Source organism: Mustela nigripes, chromosome 13 (genome assembly GCF_022355385.1).
Source record: "Mustela nigripes isolate SB6536 chromosome 13, MUSNIG.SB6536, whole genome shotgun sequence".
NCBI lineage: Eukaryota > Metazoa > Chordata > Mammalia > Carnivora > Mustelidae > Mustela > Mustela nigripes.
In genome coordinates, this window is record NC_081569.1 from 14,090,222 (window position 1) to 14,116,899 (window position 26,678).

A 26,678-nucleotide genomic window follows, 5' to 3' on the forward strand; every position below is an offset into this window, starting at 1 on the left:
ATCCATTCATCTGTTGATGGACATCTAGGTTCTTTCCATAGTTTGGCTATTGTGGACATTGCTGCTATAAACATTCGGGTGCATGTGTCCCTTTGGATCACTACATTTGTATCTTTAGGGTAAATACCCAATAGTGCAATTGCTGGGTCATAGGGCAGTTCTATTTTCAACATTTTGAGGAACCTCCATGCTGTTTTCCAGAGTGGCTGCACCAGCTTGCATTCCCACCAACAGTGTAGGAGGGTTCCCCTTTCTCCGCATCCTCGCCAGCATCTGTCATTTCCTGACTTGTTGATTTTAGCCATTCTGACTGGTGTGAGGTGATATCTCATTGTGGTTTTGATTTGTATTTCCCTGATGCCGAGTGATATGGAGCACTTTTTCATGTGTCTGTTGGCCATCTGGATGTCTTCTTTGCAGAAATGTCTGTTCATGTCTTCTGCCCATTTCTTGATTGGATTATTTGTTCTTTGGGTGTTGAGTTTGCTAAGTTCTTTATAGATTCTGGACACTAGTCCTTTATCTGATATGTCGTTTGCAAATATCTTCTCCCATTCTGTCAGTTGTCTTTTGATTTTGTTAACTGTTTCCTTTGCTGTGCAAAAGCTTTTGATCTTGATGAAATCCCAGTAGTTCATTTTTTCCCTTGCTTCCCTTGCCTTTTGCGTTGTTCCTAGGAAGATGTTGCTGCGGCAGAGGTCGAAGAGGTTGCTGCCCGTGTTCTCCTCAAGGATTTTGATGGATTCCTTTCGTACATTGAGGTCCTTCATCCATTTTGAGTCTATTTTTGTGTGTGGTGTAAGGAAATGGTCCAATTTCATTTTTCTGCATGTGGCTGTCCAATTTTCCCAGCACCATTTATTGAAGAGGCTGTCTTTTTTCCATTGGACATTCTTTCCTGCTTTGTCGAAGATTAGTTGACCATAGATTTGAGGGTCTATTTCTGGGCTCTCTATTCTGTTCCATTGATCTATGTGTCTGTTTTTGTGCCAGTACCATGCTGTCTTGATGATGACAGCTTTGTAATAGAGCCTGAAGTCCGGAATTGTGATGCCACCAACGTTGGCTTTCTTTTTCAATATCCCTTTGGCTATTCGAGGTCTTTTCTGGTTCCATATAAATTTTACCATTATTTGTTCCATTTCTTTGAAAAAGATGGATGGTACTTTGATAGGAATTGCATTAAATGTGTAGATTGCTTTAGGTAGCATAGACATTTTCACAATATTTATTCTTCCAATCCAGGAGCATGGAACATTTTTCCATTTCTTTGTGTCTTCCTCAATTTCTTTCATGAGTACTTTATAGTTTTCTGAGTATAGATTCTGTGTCTCTTTGGTTAGGTTTATTCCTAGGTATCTTATGGTTTTGGATGCAATTGTAAATGGGATTGACTCCTTAATATCTCTTTCTTCTGTCTTGCTGTTGGTGTAGAGAAATGCAACTGATTTCTGTGCATTGATTTTATATCCTGACACTTTACTGAATTCCTGTATAAGTTCTAGCAGTTTTGGAGTGCATTCTTTTGGGTTTTCCACATATAGTATCATATCATCTGCGAAGAGTGATAATTTGACTTCTTCTTTGCCGATTTGGATGCCTTTAATTTCCTTTTGTTGTCTGATTGCTGAGGCTAGGACCTCTAGTACGATGTTGAATAGCAGTGGTGATAATGGACATCCCTGCCGTGTTCCTGACCTTAGCGGAAAAGCTTTCAGTTTTTCTCCATTGAGAATGATATTTGCGGTGGGTTTTTCATAGATGGCTTTGATGATATTGAGGTATGTGCCCTCTATCCCTACACTTTGAAGAGTTTTGATCAGGAAGGGATGTTGTACTTTGTCAAATGCTTTTTCAGCATCTATTGAGAGTATCATATGGTTCTTGTTCTTACTTTTATTGATGTGTTGTATCACATTGACTGATTTGCGGATGTTGAACCAACCTTGCAGCCCTGGAATAAATCCCACTTGGTCGTGGTGAATAATCTTTTTAATGTACTGTTGAATCCTATTGGCTAGTATTTTGTTGAGTATTTTCGCATCTGTGTTCATCAAGGATATCGGTCTATAGCTCTCTTTTTTGGTGGGATCCTTGTCTGGTTTTGGGATCAAGGTGATGCTGGCCTCATAAAATGAGTTTGGAAGTTTTCCTTCCATTTCTATTTTTTGGAACAGTTTCAGGAGAATAGGAATTAGTTCTTCTTTAAATGTTTGGTAGAATTCCCCCGGGAAGCCGTCTGGCCCTGGGCTTTTGTTTGTTTGGAGATTTTTAATGACTGTTTCAATCTCCTTACTGGTTATGGGTCTGTTCAGGCTTTCTATTTCTTCCTGGTTCAGTTGTGGTAGTTTATATGTTTCTAGGAATGCATCCATTTCTTCCAGATTGTCAAATTTATTGCCGTAGAGTTGCTCATAGTATGTTCTTATAATAGTTTGTATTTCTTTGGTGTTAGTTGTGATCTCTCCTCTTTCATTCATGATTTTATTTATTTGGGTCCTTTCTCTTTTCTTTTTGATAAGTCGGGCCAGGGGTTTATCAATTTTATTAATTCTTTCAAAGAACCAGCTCCTAGTTTCGTTGATTTGTTCTATTGTTTTTTTGGTTTCTATTTCATTGATTTCTGCTCTGATCTTTATGATTTCTCTTCTCCTGCTGGGCTTAGGGTTTCTTTCTTGTTCTTTCTCCAGCTCCTTTAGGTGTAGGGTTAGATTGTGTACCTGAGACCTTTCTTGTTTCTTGAGAAAGGCTTGTACCGCTATATATTTTCCTCTCAGGACTGCCTTTGTTGTGTCCCACAGATTTTGAACCGTTGTGTTTTCATTATCATTTGTTTCCATGATTTTTTTCAATTCTTCTTTAATTTCCCGGTTGACCCATTCATTCTTTAGAAGGATACTGTTTAGTCTCCATGTATTTGGGTTCTTTCCAAACTTCCTTTTGTGGTCGAGTTCTAGCTTTAGAGCATTGTGGTCTGAAAATATGCAGGGAATGATCCCAATCTTTTGATACCGGTTGAGTCCTGATTTAGGACCGAGGATGTGATCTATTCTGGAGAATGTTCCATGTGCACTAGAGAAGAATGTGTATTCTGTTGCTTTGGGATGAAATATTCTGAATATATCTGTGATGTCCATCTGGTCCAGTGTGTCATTTAAGGCCTTTATATCCTTGCTGATCTTTTGCTTGGATGACCTGTCCATTTCAGTGAGGGGAGTGTTAAAGTCCCCTACTATCATTGTATTATTGTTGATGTGTTTCTTTGATTTTGTTATTAATTGGTTTATATAGTTGGCTGCTCCCACATTGGGGGCATAGATATTTAAAATTGTTAAATCTTCTTGTTGGACAGACCCTTTGAGTATGATATAGTGTCCTTCCTCATCTCTTATTATAGTCTTTGGCTTAAAATCTAATTGATCTGATATAAGGATTGCCACTCCTGCTTTCTTCTGATGTCCATTAGCATGGTAAATTCTTTTCCACCCCCTCACTTTAAATCTGGAGGTGTCTTCGGGCTTAAAATGTGTTTCTTGGAGGCAACATATAGATGGGTTTTGTTTTTTTATCCATTCTGATACCCTGTGTCTTTTGACAGGGGCATTTAGCCCATTCACATTCAGGGTAACTATTGAGAGATATGAATTTAGTGCCATTGTATTGCCTGTAAGGTGACTGTTACTGTATATGGTCTCTGTTCCTTTCTGATCTACCACTTGTAGGCTCTCTCTTTGCTTAGAGGACCCCTTTCAATATTTCCTGTAGAGCTGGTTTGGTATTTGCAAATTCTTTCAGTTGTTGTTTGTCCTGGAAGCTTTTAATCTCTCCTTCTATTTTCAATGATAGCCTAGCTGGATATAGTATTCTGGGCTGCATGTTTTTCTCGTTTAGTGCTCTGAAAATATCATGCCAGCTCTTTCTGGCCTGCCAGGTCTCTGTGGATAAGTCAGCTGCCAATCTAATATTTTTACCATTGTATGTTACAGACTTCTTTTCCCGGGCTGCTTTCAGGATTTTCTCTTTGTCATTGAGACTTGTAAATTTTACTATTAGGTGACGGGGTGTGGGCCTATTCTTATTGATTTTGAGGGGCATTCTCTGAACCTCCTGAATTTTGATGCTCGTTCCCTTTGCCATATTGGGGAAATTCTCCCCAATAATTCTCTCCAGTATACCTTCTGCTCCCCTCTCACTTTCTTCTTCTTCTGGAATCCCAATTATTCTAATGTTGTTTCGTCTTATGGTGTCACTTATCTCTCGAATTCTCCCCTCGTGGTCCAGTAGCTGTTTGTCCCTCTTTTGATCAGCTTCTTTCTTCTCTGTCATTTGGTCTTCTATATCACTAATTCTTTCTTCTGCCTCATTTATCCTAGCAGTGAGAGCCTCCATTTTTGATTGCACCTCATTAATAGCTTTTTTGATTTCAACTTGGTTAGATTTTAGTTCTTTTATTTCTCCAGAGAGGGCTTTTATATCTCTCGAGAGGGTTTCTCTAATATCTTCCATGCCTTTTTCGAGCCCGGCTAGAACCTTGAGAATTGTCATTCTGAACTCTAGATCTGACATATTACTGATGTCTGTATTGATTAGGTCCCTAGCCTTCGGTACTGCCTCTTGTTCTTTTTTTTGTGTTGAATTTTTACGTCTTGTCATTTTGTCCAGATAAGAGTAAATGAAGGGGCAAGTAAAATACTAAAAGGGTGGCAACAACCCCAGGAAAATATGCTTTAACCAAATTAGAAGAGATCCAAAATCGTGAGTGGGGAGAAAGGGGATAAAAAGAGGTTCAAAAAGGAAGAGAGAAAAAAGAAAAAAAAAAGAAAAGAAAAGAAAAGAATTTTAAAAAAAGAAAACACCTAAGAAAAATGTAAAAAATATATATATATATATTAGATAAACTAGTAAAAAATCGTTAAAAAAGAAAAAGGTAACAGTTAAAAAAAAAAAAAATTTTTACCCGAAGGCGAGAAAAAAAAAAAAAAAATGAAAAAGAAAAAATTAAATTAACTGCAAGACTAAAAAAATCACAGGAAAAAAGCCATGAGTTCCGTGCTTGGCTTTCTCCTCCTCTGGAATTCTGCTGCTCTCCTTGGTATTGAAACCGCACTCCTTGGTAGGTGAACTTGGTCTCGGCTGGATTTCTTGTTGATCTTCTGGGGGAGGGGCCTGTTGTAGTGATTCTCAAGTGTCTTTGCCCCAGGCGGAATTACACCGCCCTTACCCGGGGCCGGGGTGAGTAATCCGCTCGGGTTTGCTTTCAGGAGCTTTTGTTCCCTGAGCGCTTTCCGTAGAGTTCCAGAGGACGGGAATACAAATGGCGGCCTCCTGGTCTCCGGCCCGGAGGAGCCGAGAGCCCAGGGCCCCACTCCTCAGTGCGCCCTCAGAGAACAGCGCCCAGTTACTCCCGTCTGCCTGACCTCCGGCCGCGCTCCGAGCTCACCGAGCCTGCGACCGGTTCAAGGTAACACGGAGCTGTGAGCTTACTGTCGGCTCTGTCTCTGTAGCCGGCTTTCCCGTTCCAATACCCGCAAGCTCTGCGACACTCAGACACCCCCGATCCTTCTGTGACCCTGCGGGACCTGAGGCCACGCTGACCCCGCGTGGGCTTCGCCCCGGTTTAGCCTCTGGAGCGATGTCCCTCAGCGGAACAGACTTTTAAAAGTCCTGATTTTGTGCGCGGTTGCTCCGCCGCTTGCCGGGAGCCGGCCCCTCCCCCCGGGGTCTATCTTCCCGTCGCTTTGGATTCACTTCTCCGCCGGTCCTACCTTTCAGAAAGTGGCTGATTTTCTGTTTCCAGAATTGCTGTTCTTCTTCTCTTCGATCTGCCGATGGATTTTCAGGTGTTTGCAATCTTTAGATAAGCTATCTAGCTGATCTCTGGCTAGCTGAAGCAGTCTCAGCTTGCTACTTCTCCGCCATCTTGACTCCCTCTCCCTATTCCCACTTTTTATTCACTTCCCATTGTTCTGTTCCTCTCAGTTTCTTCTGAATCCACTCTCTCTTGCTCTTACTTTCAATTTCTCTTTTGTTTTTTTTTTAAACAAAAGGGTTTTTTTTTTTTATTCCACCATCACGCATGTGTAATAATACATTGCATTTGTTATATAGTCTGTTACCTAGAATCCCCAACTTTATTTTTTTTTAAGATTTTATTTATTTATTTGATGAGAGAGAGAGAGAGAGAGAGAGAGATCACAAGTACACAAAAAGTCAGGCAGAGAGAGGAGGAAGCAGGCTCCCCATGAACAGAGAGCCCGACGTGGGGCTTGATCCCAGGACCCTGAGATCATGACCCAAGCCAAAGGCAGGGGCTTAACCCAGTGAGCCACCCAGGAGCCCTGAGAATCCCCAACTTTAAATCAAGATGCAAATACCTGCCTCTGGGGTTCGAGGCTCTTTACAATCCAAGATAACTCAAATTTCCAATGGTATTTCAAGATAATTTCTTCCACTTTAGTCATAGAGGCTCCTTGTTTTACATAAAGTCCTCTACCTCCAGAGCTCCATTCATGATAGTTCCCCACCCTACCTGTCATCTTTTTTCTCTCTATCATCCTTTTATCCTCACCAAGCTTCTAAACTCAAATCACAAAGCTGATCACCTACGTTCAGGAGGGAACAACCTATCCTCTGTGTTCTTATGAAATTTTTTGTTTTGCCAGTGAGATACTAAGTCAACCACTTTTTGCATTTTCATCTTGATGTCTGGTTTCTTATTCCAGGCAACAGAGTATACCCTTCCCAAGATTATCCATTGGAAAAACCGGTATTCGAATATTCATCAGGTTGGTTGCAATGCCCATGCTCTTTCTAGTTATCATAAAGAGAAAATACAAAAGAAGAATCCTGAGAATTTGGAGACTAATTTTAAGGGGGTAGGAAGAGAGAAATGAACATCATTAACAGAAATAAAGGAGACTTTTTATTAGTCTTTGGGTTAAGCTCATCCTTAAGACTGGTGTGTATAACCGTGGAACCCTCAAGCAGACACCCACTGGGAATTTGGAAATTTGTGACCAGAATTCAATAATGATAACAGGCCCAGATATATAAATTATGAAGTCATAATAATGAAAATCATGAGATTTTAACTTTTGTAATTGGTCCTAGAAAGTTATCTTCCAACTCCTGTATTTCCTAAAAGACATATATATATGGAAGCCAAATGTGAGAAAAAGATATAGTTATTGAGAAAGAAGGAAGAGCAGAGGATTACATTTTCTAAGAAAATCTATAATTTGGGAGCTTACAGAAGAAAAAGAGTCAGAGGAAGGAAAAAAGAAGTAGAAAACCAAGACAGCTTGGAATCATGGCAACTATACTTTATTGATATTAATATGGATTCTGTCACCTGACCCTATTTCCAAATCCCAGGTATCTTGTGTCTACAGATCAAGATAATCACCAGTAGATGCCACTATAAGTTTCAGAGCCCTTATGCAAATCGTTATCTTTTGACAATGACTATCAGGGAGTCCACTACAGATCTTTTAAGAGCCAAGAGTGCTTTTGTAAATAAAATTAACTTATTGAACTATTTCCCCAGGTATTGGAAACCTTTATAGTATTTAAAGCTACTAAGGACATTAGAATATTAATTTAACAATAAATAAAATGGAAACGTATTCCAAATTTAACCATTTTGTGCTATTTTCAATATTTCAGTAACTTTTCAGGACCATTCTTACATACTTTCAGCCATGACAGTCTTTTTGCCTCTTTACCCTGAATCAAAAGCATCTGAGAATATGTGCACTTTTGTCCCATCCCTAATATCTTTCCCAACATTTGACCCTAAAGCTTTTTTGGTGTTTGGAAATCTGGAAATACATTTTTGTGGTCCTTGACAATCTTTCCTGAAAATTACCAGCTCTAGTTGTTTCCTCCAGACACTAGGTTGTTAACTGGATGCTCATTAAAATATCTTTAATACTGAGGCAGTCTTCTATAGGGCCAGTGGCAAAGAACATAAGATAGCAACAACTCTACTTGTCTACTTGGCATCCATTTCGCTCTTTCTTCTTACTCAAAGAACACTGAATTTGTTTTCAATAGGTTCCCAGGAAAGAAACCACATTTATTAGTGTTTCTTACATATAGAGATAGCCAGGGGACAAAGTTCTTGGCCATAAAATATCAAAATAAATTGTCGAGTAGGGCTTTGTGGTAGGAGCCAACTCAACAGATGCGTACCTTTTAATGATGTCTTCCTTTCCATTCTTCCCACCTAAAATGCAGCTATGATTGCTCTACTTACAGTAAATCATTTTCCAACCCTATGATAACCCTGTGCTAAAGACCTGGAGCCGAAAGCCAGCACCAGGACCCTTTTAATTTTGTGGAAGCACCATTTGTGCAGGGGGAAAAAAAAAATTAGATTGTTTAAACCACAAAGTTTTTAAGGTTTCTGTTATAGAAGCTAAGTACAAATCTTAACTGATCTTAACAAATCCTGTTATATGTATATATTTGTGTGTGATATAACATGTGAATGTCTATCTTAGCATGAACTTATCGATAGGCAGATGACAGAAAGGGTTTTAATAGTATTTTGTTAAATAGTATTGTATTTAATAGTATTTAGAGTCTCTTCTATCTTGCTAAATGTTTTTAATATTTATATTTAAAAAAGTATACAGTATTGAAAAGTGTTCTCCAAAAATCTGTACAGTACCACTCAGTGTTTATTTATCTAGTTATTAATCACGTAGTAGAAACGCCATAATCCAAAGGACCTCAGCAGTTTTATATTTTTGATACCTTTAGCCAGCATTTAACAAAATACAATCCATTGATTATAGTCTCACTGAATGTCCTCCAAAACTTTTGGGTTTACTAGGATTTGAGACTCGTGGTATATATTAAAATCTTTGAGGGAATCAACACTAGAGAAACTTGTATAACTTTGCCTTGTCCTGACCTATCTGATGAAATCCCTTGCAGCTAATTGGCAGCCAACTATTTGGGGGAGGTGCTTAGACTTCTTTGAATGTCTAATGGGAAAGCACAAAGTGTGTGACCACAAAGTCTTTGAATGCTGGAAGTTTCCCCACAGAAGCTAAACGAGGAGTGAGTGCCTGGGTGGATCAGTCAGTTAAGATTCAAGTCTTGATTTCAGCTCAGAGTCATGATACTGAGCCCCGTGTCGGACTCTGCATTCAGCATAGAGTCTGCTTGAGATTCTCTCCCTTTACCCCTTCTCTCTCTCAAAGGAAATAAATAAATCTGAAGAAGAAGAAGAAGAAGAAGAAGAAGAAGAAGAGGAGGATGCAGCAGCAGCAGCAGCAGCAATAGCCAAAGGAGGGGAGACATTCGGGAAGGAAGGGTGCTCAAGGTGATCACATTGTCAAAATCCACTCAAGGAGCCAAGAACAAAGGCTGAGAAAAGGCCATCTTGATGTTAATTACGTAGCCTGTAGCTAAACGGTCTGCAGCGAAAGCTTAACCTATTCTGAGCTATTCTGAGCACCAAACTTACAGCCCATCTCTCCAAAAATAATGTCTAATATCTCCTTTGGAAGAGTATAAAGACATTTTATGAATTTGCATTTTGAATAGCCTTGTTTGCAAGTTTCCTGTAAATATGCATGACTGAAAGGGGCTGAGAGGTTTCTCAGTCTTTCAGATGCCTCACTTTGTACTTGGAGTGCTAGTTAACCTTTAGCAAAAAATTATTGTCAGCAATAAATATTTACTTTTCAAAAATATCCGGAGGAGACTTGAAACAATATGGGCAAATCTCTCTGGTACTGTTTTTTCATTTACAGATGACAAAAAGTCTGAGGAAAAAGTGACAGTTTTAAGGGCTTTAAAAATATCTAATGCCTTAGGTTTGAAATTGGCAGTGAGCCAGGTCCTGTCTTAAAGGGACAGACACTTTATTATACTTTCTAATTCTTCCAAAGTCTGTCTTTAGGATATATGGGCTGCCTCTAATATGACTACTCTATTCTCATCCTCTAGTGGTATACTCTGGTCTCAGCTCATAAATTGAAAATTGAGGATCTGTAAATCAGGGCAGACTATTTCAGAGAGCCATTGTGAATTTCCAGTCAAATCTTCCAGTTTATCTTAAATATTTCATCTTAATGTCACCTTAAGAAAAGTCTTTCATTCAAGTAAGTTACAACATCAACTTCTAAAGTGATTACACTTCTCTACTGACCTTCTGCTAGGAGACTGCTTTTCCGTATTAATGTCACTTCTGCTGACCCATTTTTGAACTAAAGAGGGACTTAAAAAAAAAAAAAAAGACTCACATGATTTGACTATAGACAAATGGAGACTAGTACCTCCAACATTGACATTCGGCTAGCTGCTCTGCAGGAAGAAGCAATCGAAAGGATTACTTTCTGTTCATTGTTTGCTATTGATCTTTTTTCCTGCCTTTTTGCTTTAAATGTCCATGAGGATCTTCAAACCATTCTGGGGTCTGAAGTGATTGACTCAGGTTACATACTAAAGAGTCTACCCCTAATTAGTGAACAAACATCTGTTATAAAAATTAAGTTTATTCTTTTTTCACCTCCTCAGTATATTCATAAGCATGTGAACTTCTGCCAGCTCTGACTGCCCTTGGATGGTTTAAAAAAGAAAATGTTTCCCTCCTTTTTCCTTCATTAGAACCACTGTTCATCAGGTTAAATGGCGTTGTGGATATTTCCATGTCTGTTTGTTTATACAGGAATCAACATATCCCACACTTACTCACCCACTAACAAGTTTGATGTTGAACTTTCTTGTCATTTGATCTAGCATTTAATAACCTGTCAGTTGAAAGAACCTTAAATAAACATTTTTGTATAATATTTAATACAATTCAAGGGTGCGTGCCCTGAAGCCAAAGACTAGTAGACAAAAGTAACAAACCTTCCTTTTTAGTAATACGTATATATATTTCTACACATCCTAATCCTTTAGTCCTTGAGATTTCGAGCCAACAGCCTTGGATCCACAAGAATCCAAAAATAAATAAGGTAGTAATATGCCTTATGATTCAACTTCCTGTGCAAGAGCCTGTTAATTGCCCCTCTCCACTCTCTCTAATCAGCTCGCACCCACAGAATCAACAGAGAAACACAGAGCAAGGTTATCCGACTTGTGCCAAAATAACTTGAGATTAACTCGATGTTGAAAATTAAAAACTTGTCAGATATCCAGTCTTCCTAGAAGCAAGGATCCCACTTGGGTCAAGATTGGACTGGTGGATTAAATAGACCACACCAGACCTAAGGATGGGAGGCTAGCTTCATAGTCCTCACCACATCCTAAAATCCCAACAGCCTGAGTCCATTGTGTGGACTGGGCCAAGGATCAGATGGGAGAAGGGGAGAGACTGATAGCAAACTAGAATGCTGATACTCTCACCACCTAAATGCATTTAGTTTCAGATTATAAAATCATTATAAAAGAATAACTATGAAGGAACTGGGCCAACCAATCAAAGAGACGAGAAACAGAATTAGGTCTGCCAGTCTGAGACCCTGGTCTTCATGAAGAAAGTAAACTAGACCATGGTAGAGATATTAAAAATGAACTGTGTAGAGAATGGGATGGGCCACAATTTCATACAATTGATTCACTATTTTTTTCTGTTCTATCAAAGAACCACTTATATAAAATTCGAGACCAGATTTAGACTTTTGTCTACTTCAAAAGTTGAGATGCTTAAGAGTTTCTCCTGCATATGTTACTGTTTTAAAAGATTTTATTTATGTAGAGAAAGTATGCATGAACAAGCAAGAAGAGGGACAGGAGAAGGAGAGAAAGAATCTCGTAGACTCGGCATTGAGCGCAGAGCCTGACGTGGGGATCAATCCCGTTCATAACCCTGAGATCATGGAGCTAAGCTGAAATCAAGAGTCAGACACTGAACCAACAGAGCCACGCAGGCACCCCTACGTACACATTTTTTAAAAATAAAAGGAAAATACACAAATCAGAAAAGATGTCAATGGAATATCATTTGTTGTCATCCAGTTGTCTGAAATTCTCCATAGGTTTCATCCCATACTGTTTGCTCATTACCAGTCTTTCAGTTTTACAGTGTTACAAAGTGTTTCATTCCCCTCGAGTTCCTCTGCCAACCTTCTTGTCCTTAAATTGGGCCAACTGCAAAAAAACACCTCTTTTTTCCTTCTCCTCAAGTTAAAAGAGTGACAGCACCACCTCATTACAACTGAGTTGGTACAGCAGAGAAAGTACTCAATCCATCTATCACCTGAGTTTCCACAATGATCTCTGCAGTCCTCCGTGTTTTAGGAAAAATATTTTTCAAAATGTATCACAGATATCAGCTAAGATTTCATTGATGTAATCACAGTTTTTCGTAAATTTGCGTCCAAAAAGGCAGAGATTATTACCCCAATTCAATAAACTACAAATTGGATAAGATATATCAAATCTAAATTATAAAGATTTTCAAACTTGAGGATTTCCAGAGTGACCTACAAACCCATTTCTTATTCCATAGATAATTCTCAAAATTCAAAATTCAAAAATGTGATAGGATATCGACATGTAAACTGAATCAACTCTTTGGTCCTCCAACATGGAATCAAATGGTTTCTCTGCCAAGAAAGAGTCCAATGTCATTGGTATATGGTTCCCTGAGGCAAAGACAAAGTTGACTTCAAAAGAAAAATCACTATTATGGGCCATTTCTAATACGGCATCCAAAGAATATTTTTTCTTTTTCAACAATACTATTCAAAAGGGCTATTTTACATTAATAAGCCTTGATACATCACCTGCCATGGCTATAGGAAGTATAGAGTCACACCTGTTGAAAAAAAAAAAAAAAAACTCAGAACAAATTTAAAAGTCCTGAAACCAACCTCCAATTTATTGAGTTTGATAGACTGTGTTTGCTTAATTAAATGCATTACAGATTAGCTCTGTCAAAACTTGAATTCCGTTAAGATCACTGGAAGGATAACTTAACATGGGATCTTGGAAATGCCTATGTTATTCATTAAGCAAAAGTCTGTGTTTAACAAACAAAAATGTGCCTCTCTGTCCCACTGGTGATTGTCACGTCATTGATACTTTCTGGCGCGAGTTAAAGGCAGTATTTGAGATTTCCTCTTTCCCTCTTCCAGTTCCCTAACTTCTGAATTCCTTTACTAGCATTCGTATTAGCATGGGTGAAGACGTCTTTTTTAAACATAGAATATATGTTTTTCTTTTGCTTTCTACTTCACAGTCGCTTACTTCCATTCTTGTCATGGGTTGAGTCAACTCTCAACCCACTGTCTTGTGCTATGGATTCTGTAGTTACCACGGAGTTCACTTCTTTCTGGAGAATATCCCAGACTCCACCATTTCGAAATGATTTTAAAATCCCCCAACGTCATGTCAATCCCACCCAAGATCCTCCATTCCTTCATAAAAACATGCTACATTATTAGTCCAATGTACCGTACCAACAACCCATGAGCTGTAACATGGAACTGCTGGCAGAGAGCACAGCAGAATCATTTTTATTAGGTTTTGCCTCAGCAGGAAGGAGCAAAGTGACCCCCAGATGCAAAACTAATGGGCAGGGAACAAAGAGGGTAAGACCGGGTTTTCCTTACAAATCAACAGGCTCTTGTTCCCAGGAATTGATATCTGCCTCACATCCAACTGGCCAAAGTGTTATACCTGGCTGGGTTTAATTTGTTATTTATGTCAGCTTTGCATATTTGTAAGGTTCAAGGGTTTATTGCCCTGGCCTGACCTTGCCAAGTCAGAGTTAACATGTGGTTCTCTAGTAGCTGTTTCTTTCTAATAAACTTTACTTGAAAGAACATGTGTGATAGATTTTTGCTCATGATTAAAAAGAACAGTTCTATGTTCATTGTTCTCCAATTTTGTTTTGAAGTTCTGTTGAAAGTCACCTCTGAACTTAAAAAAAAAAAAAAAAAGACAAAATATTGGATATTGAAAAGTCTCTTTTAAATTTCATTGCAGACCTGTGTTGCATTTTATGTTTTAGAATGTTGCCTTATTTGTGACTGTTCGAAAAGATGAATGCAATCTGAAAGGCAAGCTAAATAATAGGTCGGCAAATGGTTCATAACATGTGATAAATAGTTTCATTTAGGTTGTGAGAATTATTAAAGTTTATTGAGCAAACTATGGTTTAAAAAAATAAAATAGTTCTATCAATATGCAAGCAATTTTTTTAATGGACCAACAATAGGAAAGAGCAGAAAAGTGAAAGTTATCTTTAATTGGCATGGTTCCAGGTCATCATTAATTTTTGGAAGCCACTTTGGAGGTAAACTGTAGACTATGGGAAATATTTTAGGTCTTTCAGGGTAAGAACCCAAGCCATAGCATTAGGAATTGGTGCCTGGAGAGACACTCTCCTATCCATCTAGGATGACCTGATTTGATCTGGTTTGTCTGGGACTTGCCCGGTTTTAAAACAGAAAGTTCCATATTCCAGAAATGCTCTCAGGCCCACGCAAACTGAGATGATGAGTTATAGATATATATAGATATATAGCTCCCATATCTCACTGGATCCTTTTTCTTTAGGTTGATCCAGGGGTACCCATTAAATATAAATCTTACCTTGAGGCTAATGGATGGAGAAACTAACCCTAACTTAAATAAATTCATTGGCCTGTTCACGGAGCGAGCGTGAACAGACTTCCACTCACCCTATTGAAGCAGATGTCAGTAATAAGTTGTTCTCTTGAACTGCTTTGATAATCGCTAAATCAGTTAACGTATACGTGATGCTCATTAGTTCTCTTTCTTGGTATTTTTTTCTGTTCTACTTTTGATTTTCACAGTGAAAACCAGAATCCTTTGTGAGGACCTCAAATCATGACAGAAGCATCATTACATGAAAATCTAGACAGTTGGGAGCAGTGACAGGACTAGCCTGGGGAGAGAAGAGATGTGAGTAGACAACGTAGTTCCTGAAGGTCTGTGCTTGTGGCTTGTGAACGTTTATTTTCTCCAGAAAACTGGAATGAAATTCGGCACAAAGTTGTAGAGACAATTGTTCTTACAGAGTCCTTACCTTAGATAATACTGTCTTTTGGATCATGTGTAGATAAATGAGTTCATGTCATGTCCTATAACTTAAAATTAATATATGACTAAAATGATAATAGCTTTAAAAAACAAATAAAATGATTATAGCTTCTACAGTACAATAAAAGTTAAATGAGTTCAAAGTCATGTGATCTGGCACTCAAGAAAAAACCATTTGGAGATTTCAAAACATTCAGGATATATATATTTATATGTATTTATATATATTTATTATATATATATTTGGGATATTTAGGAGCTACATATATATCTACATATATCTATACATATGTGTGCATGTGTGTATAAAATGTAAAGATCATTGGAGATATATATCATAGAACACATGTGATAAGTATTTCTAAATCTATGTGCAACAACAAGAAGAGGAACGTGAGAGATTGAAGCAAAAGAGGATAATTATTTAAACAAATTTTGTTTCAAAGCCCCTAAGAAAATACTAGGTATATCCGAGAAACATTTGTTCCTGAAATCTCTCCATAATGTGGGTGGGGTAGCTCTGTGTTAGCCGGGGAAATAGGTAAGGTATCCTCTCTACGTCCCTCCAGCCCTACAACCCTTGGTCCTATGGTCTCTTCCCTCTGTCCCCGTGCTGTGGACTGTTTCCCTCGGTGGAATGCAAGTACACACCCACACTTCCTCACCGGAACTCTGTCCTTATAACGGTGCGCATGTGCCTTGTCAAGGAGGCGCGGCAACCCAGTGGGGAGATAAAGAGCGAGCTGTGAATTGGACCATACGTGCATTATCGGGGGTTTATCTCTTCCTTTGAAGTATACAGCATTAGCCACTGTCAGGGAGAAGGTACCAAGCCAGACAGTAATTGCAATAATGGAACACACAAATGGTCTATGTCCCCATTAAAGTCATCAACACCTTTAATTTTTGAAAGGGGCTTGTTTGAAATACAGTAATTGTGATTATGTTGTCCATAAAGACTACGGGTGATCAGCAATTGTCAGCATCCCAGGGCCTTTCCAATATCCTTCTGAACAGAACCAACTCAATCTGAATGCTAAAGCACAATTTATTTCTGAATAACCTTACAGAAAGGGTGTTTTATAATGTTTGAAAGTTTAATATGGTATCTAAGTAACACCTTCCATTTGTAACAATTTCTCTTTTTTTTTTTTTTTTTTTTTTTTTTTTTTAATCTCTGCTTTTAAGTCCTTTAATATATAGCATTTGCTCCAAAAACAAACAGCCTGGTCTTCCTTCTTCACCCTAATGCTGTGCCCAACATTTTGTAATTACGCTTCCCGCATTGTCTTGATAATTTCCCCCTGGGAACCCCTGCTTTCCCTAGAAAGGTCTTCTCTTTCTTCTTGGCCTGAATTTTTCCCCTCTGAGCCTACTAATTGTGTTTCCACAAGGTCACAGTTGGAAAACAATCGACAGCACAATATCCATAGCATTTTGTAGAGAAAATCTGCAAAGTTTAATGCCAAGGAGAGGAAAAAAGAGCTCTCATCTTTAGTACAAATCCTTAGCATCTTTCTCAAAATCCCAAGAACCTGATTCTGCTGCTTGCTTTTGGGGAGTCAAAAACACCGGGCCAAAAAAAAAAAAAAAAAAAAAATGAGTCTCATTTTGGAGGTCATTGGCCATTTTGAACTGATCCTTTGGAGTTGAACATGAGCCATGAAGTTCTCACTCAAACAATGTAATTGTTCCAGTTAGGAGAAGCCTCATCACATAAACGATGGAGACAAATGGTATAAAATTAATTCGATGTGAGGAATCATCAGTTCATTCTCTGTTACTTTTCTTCCAACTATCCAGCATTTAATCAGAGAATGACTATCTCAGCTCCACGCCATCCACCAGAAAATCTCATTATTAACACGATTCCTTCAGTCTGATTCTCTTAACCTATCGAAAGCCAAAACTCGATGCTTTTCCATGTTTAATCTTTAACAAGGACTAGGCCATTGCACGAGGACGAAGTGAAATTGACCAGCTAACATTTAGCTGTTACTTTATTTTTCTCCGAATCATCCCAGGTTCCTCTCCACTCCGGCGAGCCATCTTTTATTAGCAAGAGTAAATATATAAAAGCCCACTGTTAAAACACTTAGCAGCTTTTCTCTGTCAAGGCCTTGAACTGCGGTGTCCACTCCATTTGGAAGCCTCTGCTTCTCTTTTTCTCCCTTTGTTTAAAATATGCTGACCACACAGTGACCCCTCCTAACCCATCGGTCGAAAATTACAACCAGCCACACAAACAAGCAGCTCGGGGTCAGAAAGAGCAGGGTCTGCTAAAAGTTAGTAATCATACATTAATTCCCTGACATAATTAATCAAAATGAACCCCCGTTATCTAGCAAGAAACCTTTAACCTATTACAAAGGGGTCAATTTGCGAACCACTTGAGCCTGGGAGTTTGGTACAAATAGCATACGCCCTTCATCCGGGATGCCCTAAGTAGGGAAAAATGCCTTTGAAGTCCCAAATCTACTAGATTTAGATATAATTTCATCAATCAAGTTAAAAGCCTGCCTCCCTCCAGAAGGATTTCGTGGGGCTCTGTCAACCAGCTTCGTTGAGTGGTGACTGAAAATCCATTTGTAAGGCTTTTTTACTCACAAGTCGGCTGGAGTTGGTCTGACCTGACAAAAGAGCCAAGCGTTTATCAGACTGAAGAGGAAAGAGAGAGATTTCTGGAGGAACCGGTTTCCCCTTTATGAGAAGAGAAGTGAATTTGGTGTTGTTTACGCACAGGGACTGGGGCATGCCTCCATTTACCGTTCTTCTAAATACCCAGTACTTAGAAGAGGAAGCCTCCCGGCTGTTTGGGATCCAGACCTCAGTGTGAAGTCAGAGTAGGAAAGAAAAAAGAGTTCCAACAGTATAGCTGTCATTCAGAGAATTTGGGGTAGTTTTCCATGGGTTATAAAGGGAGACTTTGCCCTCTGTCCTAAAGCAAGCATCCTGGTGAGATCTGTGTGGGTGTCCATCTGCAGAAAACATGGCCCGTAAGCATGGACCACAGTCTGTCTGATTGTATTCCTCCTTCCAATTACTCTCTCCATCTCCTGAGACTGATGGTACTTCCAAGGGCTCAAAATACCTCCCTTAAAACTGTGGCATCATACGAGTGCTTACAACTCATTTCTAGAACATCCTTACTTCAGCTTGAAGACATTAAAACTCAAGAAAAGACATCTCCAGACACCTGGGTGGCTCAGTTGGTTGGGAAGTTGCCTTCGGTTCAGGTCCTGATCCTGGAGTGCTGGGATCGAGTCCTGCACTGGGCTCCCTTCTCAGTAGAGGGGTGGGTAGACATGGGTCTGCTTCTCCCTCTGACCTTCCCCATCTCACGCTCACTCTCTCTCATTCTCTCTCTCTCTCTCTCAGATAAATAAATGAAATCTTAAAAAAAAAAAAAAAAAAAAACAGAAAGAAAAGAAAAGAAAAAAGACAAGATAAGACATGTTGGAGTCTTAGCTATGTTTGAAAACAAGCAATTGAATCAATATCAGTGGTCACATATTGCCAAGGAAAATTCTGGTAACCCATTTTGAAATGAATGTCTGCCCAACCAAGGACACAATTCTTAACCAGAGTCACCTGAGAAACTGCTCCCTGTAGTAAAGCCATATCATTTGTAATCATTTACCTCCATCCTGAGCAGAAGGTTCCATCTATTTCAAACAGCTTTTCAGTCAGTGGCTCTGTCTTCTTTTACTTTTCCTATTCTTTGAAAAAGCGCTTTCTCTCACAACCCCACTGGACACGTAGTTCATGGAATATGATCATTCCAGCGGGCCCTGGATATTTCCTGGATATTCAATATGGTGGCATGGTCACAATGACCTGTGGCTAGGACAACCTGAACAATGGACTTAATTCCTCCAAACCAGTAGAGGGCACTAAAATATTCGCCTTGTGTTTAAGTCTCAAATCTGCTTTCAAGAAGAGATGGAGGCCCAGAGAGATTAAGTAAATACCGTAACTAAGAGCATCTCGTAAGTGGCTAAGTGGGGGGTTAGATCCAGGCCATACTGTCTTTCAAATGAACCCATTCTCACCCACTCAAACTCCTTTTCTAATATGCAGCATCTGTGGTGACTCTCTGTGACTCAGATTCATTTTTAAAAATCGTAAAAATGTCAACTCCCCCCACCAAAAAATAGTTTCTGTGGGGATGGAACATAAAAGAAAGAGCCGGAACATGCCCTTATTTTCCTAAGTATAACTCACCACCCAGAACAAGGAAGGGGAAATACATGCTCTATCTGGTTTATTTGCTCAGCTGAAACAGCAACCCACAAAGCCCACTCTGGTCTCAACAAAAGCCCTACTGGTCCTCTTCCTGTGCCTAAGAAGTATCTGGCTTGTCTCCTCATCTGGGCCTTTACCTGTGCCGTTCCCTCCGTCTGGAATGCTGTTTCCCCTCACACAGATCTGTTGGGACCTCTCCATCCTCCGGGCAGCAACACCCTCTCCTCATGTACACCTAATTTGGCCGCCTCATCTGAAGCCAAGTCAGCCTTCTCTCATCCAGTCACCCCATGAGCCCCTGGTAGGTCTTGTTCGCAGCTGCCAACAGAATCTGAGGACATTGTTTATTTGATTTGTTTTAAATCTCATTCCTTCCCCTCTCTCCCACCAAGCGCAGGCATCCTGTCTGTCTCGCTGGCCGTCACATTCCCACGGTCCGACACAGTGCCTGAATGAATGAGTGAAGGCCTGGCTTCTGGCAAAGTCACGCCACGAAACGGAGCCTTAGGAGGATAATTCTGTACCCACTTATTTTGGGGGTGTTGCAGAAGGAGCAACTAGAGCTGGAGAAGATTCTGTGACTTGTATTAGGCAGCAAGGAGGCCGAATCCCCTCCTTTGACAAAATCCTAAGGACAAATCCATGGGCCTCTGCTCAGCACAAATGTTAAGGAACCGTATCCTATCCTCTCTTCTCAAAAGGGATCTCTAAGAATGTGCATGTCCATTTTTACACTGTCTTTCACTTTAGCGCTCTGCTAGGTGCTTTCTGCAGACAATCCTGCTACAAAAGCAAGACTGACCAAAAATACAGAAGCTCACTCTTGTAGGAGGGCACCCGTGACCCCGGGGGGTGACCAACGCTTTTTGGGTTTTCCTAAAAACCCTCAAGAAGACTTTTGTCCCCATTCTGTTGATAAGGAAACAGAAATCCACTGAGGACTAGCAAAACTTGGGGAGAAGTCCAACCTCAAATCCTGTGCCCCATCCGCTCTGCCTCGCAATCATCGTTCAGAACAGAAGATGCACAGCGTTCACTCATGGGTGAGTGTTTGCCCCACACCACAGACCTCCTGGATCACATTCATGAGTCCATCACTTGAAAATAATGAAGTAAAAATCACTAATGCATGATTTGAGATAATACCTTACTCTCATTCACCCAACCACTGGACACAAGGGTCGATTTTGCCTTCCAGAAGGGCTCTCTAATAGCCCAAAGTCATGTTATGACATAAGCCTCTCGGAGGTCAGGCTGAGAAGCCTGATGGGTCAGGGGGCAGACGGCTCCTACTTACATCCCATGGGCCCCCTCACCTTTCCTTGGGAATGTCCCCAACCTCAGAGTGAGGACGGTGCCTTGTAGTCACTCACCAGATTAAAGGCATGAACGTGTGACAACCTTGACCCACAGAGACCTCCGGAAGCTTTCCCTTTAAAATTTCCCTCAACTCCAAGATGATAAAAGCCCATCGCTGGGCTCCCTCTTGAGACTTCAAGATCACACATGTTCCAGCTTCTCCCATCCCCATCAGCCCTCCCTCTTGATCATCCTCATTGGCGCCTGGTGGGGTTTCCATCCTCACTGCACAATGATGATGGCCTCCAAACCCCACCTTCCCTGGGCCTGAGCAGCTCCAAGCGTGCTGCTGACCCCACACATCTCCATGCTCCTGGGGGAGGTAGAGCCCTGCTGGGGAAATGTGAGATCTGGGCCACCCTGCTTGCCTTTCAAACTACAAAGCAACGTGGCTAAGAAAGCGTGTGGGTAAAGCACAAAATTCAGCAGCCGGCACCTCCGTAGGCCTGTCCAAACAACAGAGCAATGCCAAAATGGCCCGAGCTTACATGGCCGAGTGACAAGAGAGGCAACTGTAATCTCGCAAGTTGTCTGTGTACCTGGTCTTGCTCATGTCAGGTACACTGCACGGATCTGAAGCAGATGGCATGATTTTATAACTTTGCCAGGGCTTCACACCTTGAGACCAGATCCCAATTGTACGGTGGATATGCAGAGAAAAAAAGTCTGGAAAGAATCGCTAAAATTACTACTATTCTCAGGAAAGATACAAATCTAGGCCAAAAAGGCTACTCATTACAACCAGCTCATCGGAGCCCTTCTAAAAATTTCTCATCACATGTTCACCCTTAACAAGGAGTGAGGGAATCATACGCAGTTAAATTTATATCTTCCATATTCTCCCACTGAAACAATTTATATTATTTTTTAAGGAACAATCTTTGGTATTTATTTTACAAAGTCGTTAAAACCAAATGAAGGAGTCTTGCTGTTAAATTGTAAGAACTTTAACATGTAGCCTGTAAGAAGAAGTCTTAGCCAGAAGAATAAATGTTTAGCACCTCACAATGGGTCACGGTTTTAAACATTATTAACAAAAATCTGCCGATATACTATGTCCTCCAAGAATAGTTGCTTTCTGGAGACAGAATCCAGGGCTTTGGAAGGGCCTCCAGCAAGGCAAAGTAGCACCCCAGAAGAGATTATAAGATATTGGTAAGAGCTTTTCTAGAGTTAAAAGATTTCGGGTTCAAATCCCCGCTCTCCTCCTACTAGCCTTTTGACCTTGAGTTGGTTAGTTACACGGCTCTCTAAGCCTTAGTTTTGCCATCTGTACAATGGGGACATTAACCTTGACTTTAGGTTCTGATTACAAAGATGAGAGGGTGTGTGTTGCACCTAAAAAAAAAAAAAAAAAAAAAAATGGAGACTGAAATTTCCTTCCTTGAAGACTTACCCAGTACAATTGCGGGATAGTTTTCATTACTCTAAACTGTACATTTCTCTGAAATGAATTCAAGTTCTAACTCTCCTGGGCTACATCATATTGTTCTAACTGTTCACAGATGAGGAATTTGGATTAGAAGCTAAACTACAGAACCCAAAGGGAATTCTTCCTAGGAGGAATTGGCCCCAGTTATTAAAAAATCTTTTTTTTTTTTTTTCTAGGACAGCTGTACCCAGGCGACATTGCATGACACCCCAGCGTGTCTCAAATGATCTCTAGAGATATTAAGAAATCCTCAAGTTGTCCTCAAATAATTTAAAAAAAGAGAGAGAGAAAAAAATCACCTCACTTGGGTTTCAGAATGAGCATGTACCCTGTACGAACGTGACTATTTGGTCAAGTGATAAGGCTAGTGAACATAGAAAAAATGGGGGTGTCCAAAGTCCCGAAGATTGGAAGTCCTTTTAGTGCATGACTCTTAATGGCTTTCCTGATTTGTCATTGTAAAGATTCCCACACTCTTCAACCTGGTAAGTCAAAGGGTGTATGACAGGGTATAAAACATCAGAAAAAGCCAGGAACTCATGTCTGTGTGTATATTTATAAAGCAGGTGTTTTTGGTTTTTGGTTTTTGGGGTTTTTTTGGTCACTTAAGTAGTGGATGATCCTCAGGGTGATTCCTGCATTGGCCTTCCAGTGTACAGTGGTAGAAGCAAGTAGATTGAGTCTGCACAACTCATTCTTCCTGGGCCCTTGGCTCAAATCTGTCCTTGGGAATCCATCCACACAGACTGGCTTCATCCTGCTTACCACTGCTGCCAATGTCAAAGAGCATGTCTGCTGAGACAGCAGCTTTAAGCTTCTGTCAAGTAATGCTCCCTTTCAGCCCCCGGCACTCACTGACCCCCAACATGAGAGACATTGATTTCCCTAACTGAACACAACAACTTCAAAAATCATGCAAACACCTCTCCAAAAATGAGAATGGGTTCTCCCTGTCTACTCTGAAGGTGTTACCCTAAAGAAATAATAATCTTCCTAAAATTAAACTCAATGCACAACAGAGAGAGAGAGAGGTATATGGCAAGTTTTGCGGAACTTACAGTTGTTGGAAGGAAAGAAGGAAGGAAGGAAAGGGAGAGAGAAAGAAAATGAAAAGAAATCGCAAACCACTTGTTCCAAAGGTCTCCTTTAGTGGCCTAAGCAAAACGATTTGCCCTCATTTTAAACGATACCCAAAAGAAAAACATCACTAAAGTCCTTAGGTTGGAAAAATCCACCAAAGATCGCCCTTGATCTGACTACATCTGACTTCCTTATCATTTTCCATTTGAAACTGTGGTGAGAACATTTCTTTGTCAGTGATCAAAAACTCCTTTTTGATATACTTGGGCCCTGCGTTTGTAACAAGAAGGTGCCAGGAAGGGATTTCAGAGTTAAGATTGTCCGAATGAATGGCAAGACCAGAGGGTACAAATGAGAGCATGGGATTTGGGGGCAAGGGCTTGTAGAATTTTGTGGGAAAACCCATTGCTGAGAGAGGCCAGAAGAGCGTGGTTGGTGAACTGTAATAAAGATCATTTTTACGTTTATGAAGAACCTCAGATATCAGGAGTCTTTTACCAAGCAGGGGAAACATCCGTTCATCACTGTGGGTTGCTATTGATCTTCTAAAAGTCCTCCTCATTTTCTCCCTCAAACGACCCTTGCCTTTCTCCTGCACAACCCAGGCTCCCAGCTCTTCCTGGTTTGTGTCACAAGTTCAATTAGGTTATTTAGACACTGCAGACATTTAAATTCTTTGTTTGTGTATGTTTAAAATCAAGGAAAAATGTCATGGAAGGTTACCAAATCCATGTAATTTACCCAAGAAATGAGTCTACTGGGTAAATACATATTGAGGCAATTTTTAAAGTCATATTTATTTACTCTACACACCTCGGTCTGTGGAATAAATAAATATTTGAGCTGTGCATTCTGTGTTGAAGCACCTCATGAAAATGTATGCTGACACTAGATGTGCAAGAAGGATCTCTTCCAAGTTTTATATCTAAGCTGTTTGACTCTTGGGGGGGGGGTAGAAAAAGGAGCAAATGGAACCATTTTTATGGGTATAATTATCTGCCCACACTCTTCTCACCCCCCTCCACCTCCCAGCAACCCCCCACCCCCATCGAAACGTGTTCAGGATCAGGATCGGCATCTGAAACTTTCCACAGTTTTCCCCTTTTCTTTTCAAAGCACTTTGCACCAAAAAAGTATGCTTTATGATTAATTCCTTTCAATCTCCGCCCCCTATCCCACACACCTCTCCTTCCAGGAGGCTTCAGATCATTTCAGGAGGGTCCCGTCGTCAGGGTTAGATCTGTTGAAATGGACGCAATCTTCAAATCTGTGGTTTTCTTTCTTTGTTCTCTTTTGCAGACCTGGGAGCCGTACCCTTCAGACATTTTATTGATCTTTCTCCCCCTTTCTCTCATACATGCTAATTGTACCTCTGTAGCAAAACAATCTTATTATCATGTTAATTAGTGGGAGGGCTGTTGAGGTTTTCCACTTCATTACCTACTAATTTCAAGATAAATGAATCCACAGGTTACTAAGTAAATAAGGTCACCTATCAAGCACTTGTAAACGTGTTTGTAAACAGGGAGGGGGAGGCAGAAGGAAACAAGTTTGGTTTTCAAATGAGTGGAATGGTTGGGTTTGGCCTGGGAGTGGGGGGTTGGAGTTGGGAGTCCCACCGGGGGTGGCCCTGTCCCTGAACTCATTTGTAATGGAAAGGGAACGTTTGCTGTCCACCTGGCTTCCCAGTGGGGCGTTTCCTTTCGCGCTCTCAAAGGGCTCTTTGTGGCCTAATTCATTCTGTGCATTGGGCGCTCTTCGTGGTGGCTTTTGTAGAGAAAGCCAGAAGTGAGGTTTACACCGGGCACGAGAACTTTGAAAGGGCCAGGCCAGTGGGTGGCGGGACCGTTGATCACACTATTTCTGGCTTCCCACCCGGCCTCCCGTCTGGGGCCCGGGCCACCCTCCCCTCCCCTCCACCCACCTCCCAAACCGGGTTTCTGTGGCTGATACAAAAGTGTAAGAATTCGTTGCGAGGGGAATTAGACAGGAGGCCTGTCAAAAGCAAAGAGTTTGAGCAGGTTTCATTAAGGAAGAAAGGGGAGAAAAAAGAAGTCAGGAGACTTTCACCTTAAGTACCAAAGGCTTTTCACAAGAAAGGTGGCCTAGGAATGCCTTTCTTATACTCTTTTATCCATTTGTCTTTAAGAAAGGTCAATACGAATGAGTTACTCTTTTGCCTTTTAATCTGTTATTGATGCTAACATTTAAAAAATATAAAGTAAAGAAAAAGTGAAAGCCCCCCCCCCCCTTTAATTTGTATCCACCAGGAGATTCTGGTCTGGAATTCTGTGAGGACTCGATTTTGTGCGTGGTACCTCCAGGGGCGTCCTCGTCCAACAATCTGACTGGCATCTGAAACATTGAATTCTCCCTTCTTTTTTTTTTTTTTTAATTAAGATAATAAATTGGTCTTAAATTATCCCTGAAATCAGACCAGTGTTGATTACAATGGGGCTCATGCTGTGACAGCTCAAGATGATGTTATTTTTATTCCTTTTCAACGAGATCTTAATCTCTCCCTGCGTGTAAACAAATTGTCACTGTAACCTTGTTCTAATCTCCCAGTCGAAGACCTTTAAAGCATTGAGAGATAACAGATCAGGCTGAGATTTCCTGAGCTGTTCAGCGTGTGCCGAGAGGCCACGTTTCACTCCCACTGGCTGGGTCTTTAGACATCGAAGGAGAGTTAATAACTACATCTTACATGAAAAGCTCCACAGAAACCTTTGAAAGCTGTATGTGTCGTGTAGTTACCGTTCTGGAACTGCCAGCCACTGGTCTGGGTGAGAAGTGGAAGCCACTGCTTCCACGGGAAGGACGCCAGCCAGCCCTCCTCATCCTTCCTCAGTGCGGGGTCACCTACAGCATGGGGTGGGGGACCTCAGAAAAGAGACGTTCAGAGACACAGACACACAGAGAGAGACAAAGAGGGACTTAGAAAGGGGCAAGGAGGGTGTGAGAGAGGTAGGGACAGAGTGGGAGTCAAAAAGAGTGAGACTGCTGGAGAAAACGTTTGACCCAACCATGGGTGAACACCACGTGACCAGCCCACTCTGCTCTCCTTTCCACTATGTTCATGGGCAAAAACAATCCAGGAAGAGTGGATCAGGTGACCTTCCCAGCCAGTGCAATATGTGTGAATTTCCATCTGAGAATGTTCTCGCATGCCGTGAAAGGGGAAGTTCTGGAAACGTTACCCAACACTGATGCGCAAGAAGCAATTAAAATGAGACAAACTTGGGAACCCCAGCTAAGAAACCCCAGAGGAACCATTCAGCTTGCTGGTTTTGAAATCAGTTAACAGCCATGCCCAGAATGTTGGAGACCCTGAGGAGCGATTCTAAGAGAATGGGGAGCTAGAGGCAAGCTTGTGGGGAAAAGGACGAGAATTCTCTTTCTGAGGCCTCATCCCAGACTCCAGCAGAACCCACCAAGGCATTTTCAGACACTCGTTGCCCTTCTTTAGGTCATCGCGATCCAACTTCCCCTGTCCTGTGACTCCCAACCTTTCCTGGCTAACTCTATT

The 26,678-nt window shown here is 40.8% G+C and overlaps 1 protein-coding gene across 6 annotated transcripts in view; it reads left to right on the top strand.

Annotated features, from left to right (window-relative positions):
• LOC132029098 (tau-tubulin kinase 1-like) overlaps positions 1 to 26,678 on the top strand; it is a 49,308-nt gene that overhangs the window by 19,651 nt on the left and 2,979 nt on the right. For 2 of the 6 annotated variants that reach the window (XR_009407708.1, XR_009407707.1), the window contains 6 exons: positions 6,723 to 6,785; positions 9,213 to 9,334; positions 14,787 to 14,895; positions 19,460 to 19,579; positions 19,671 to 20,321; positions 22,246 to 22,554. Coding sequence is in view for 1 of the 6 variants with exons in the window: in XM_059418478.1 (XP_059274461.1) it covers positions 6,702 to 6,785; positions 9,213 to 9,334; positions 14,787 to 14,808 (228 nt within the window). In the remaining 5 variants the exon portion in view is untranslated. Of the gene's footprint in view, positions 1 to 6,646; positions 6,786 to 9,212; positions 9,335 to 14,786; positions 14,997 to 16,221; positions 16,331 to 19,459; positions 19,580 to 19,670; positions 20,322 to 22,245; positions 22,555 to 26,678 lie in introns of those variants that run through there. The other 4 variants (XR_009407710.1, XR_009407711.1, XR_009407709.1 and 1 more) reach the window with 4 other exon arrangements.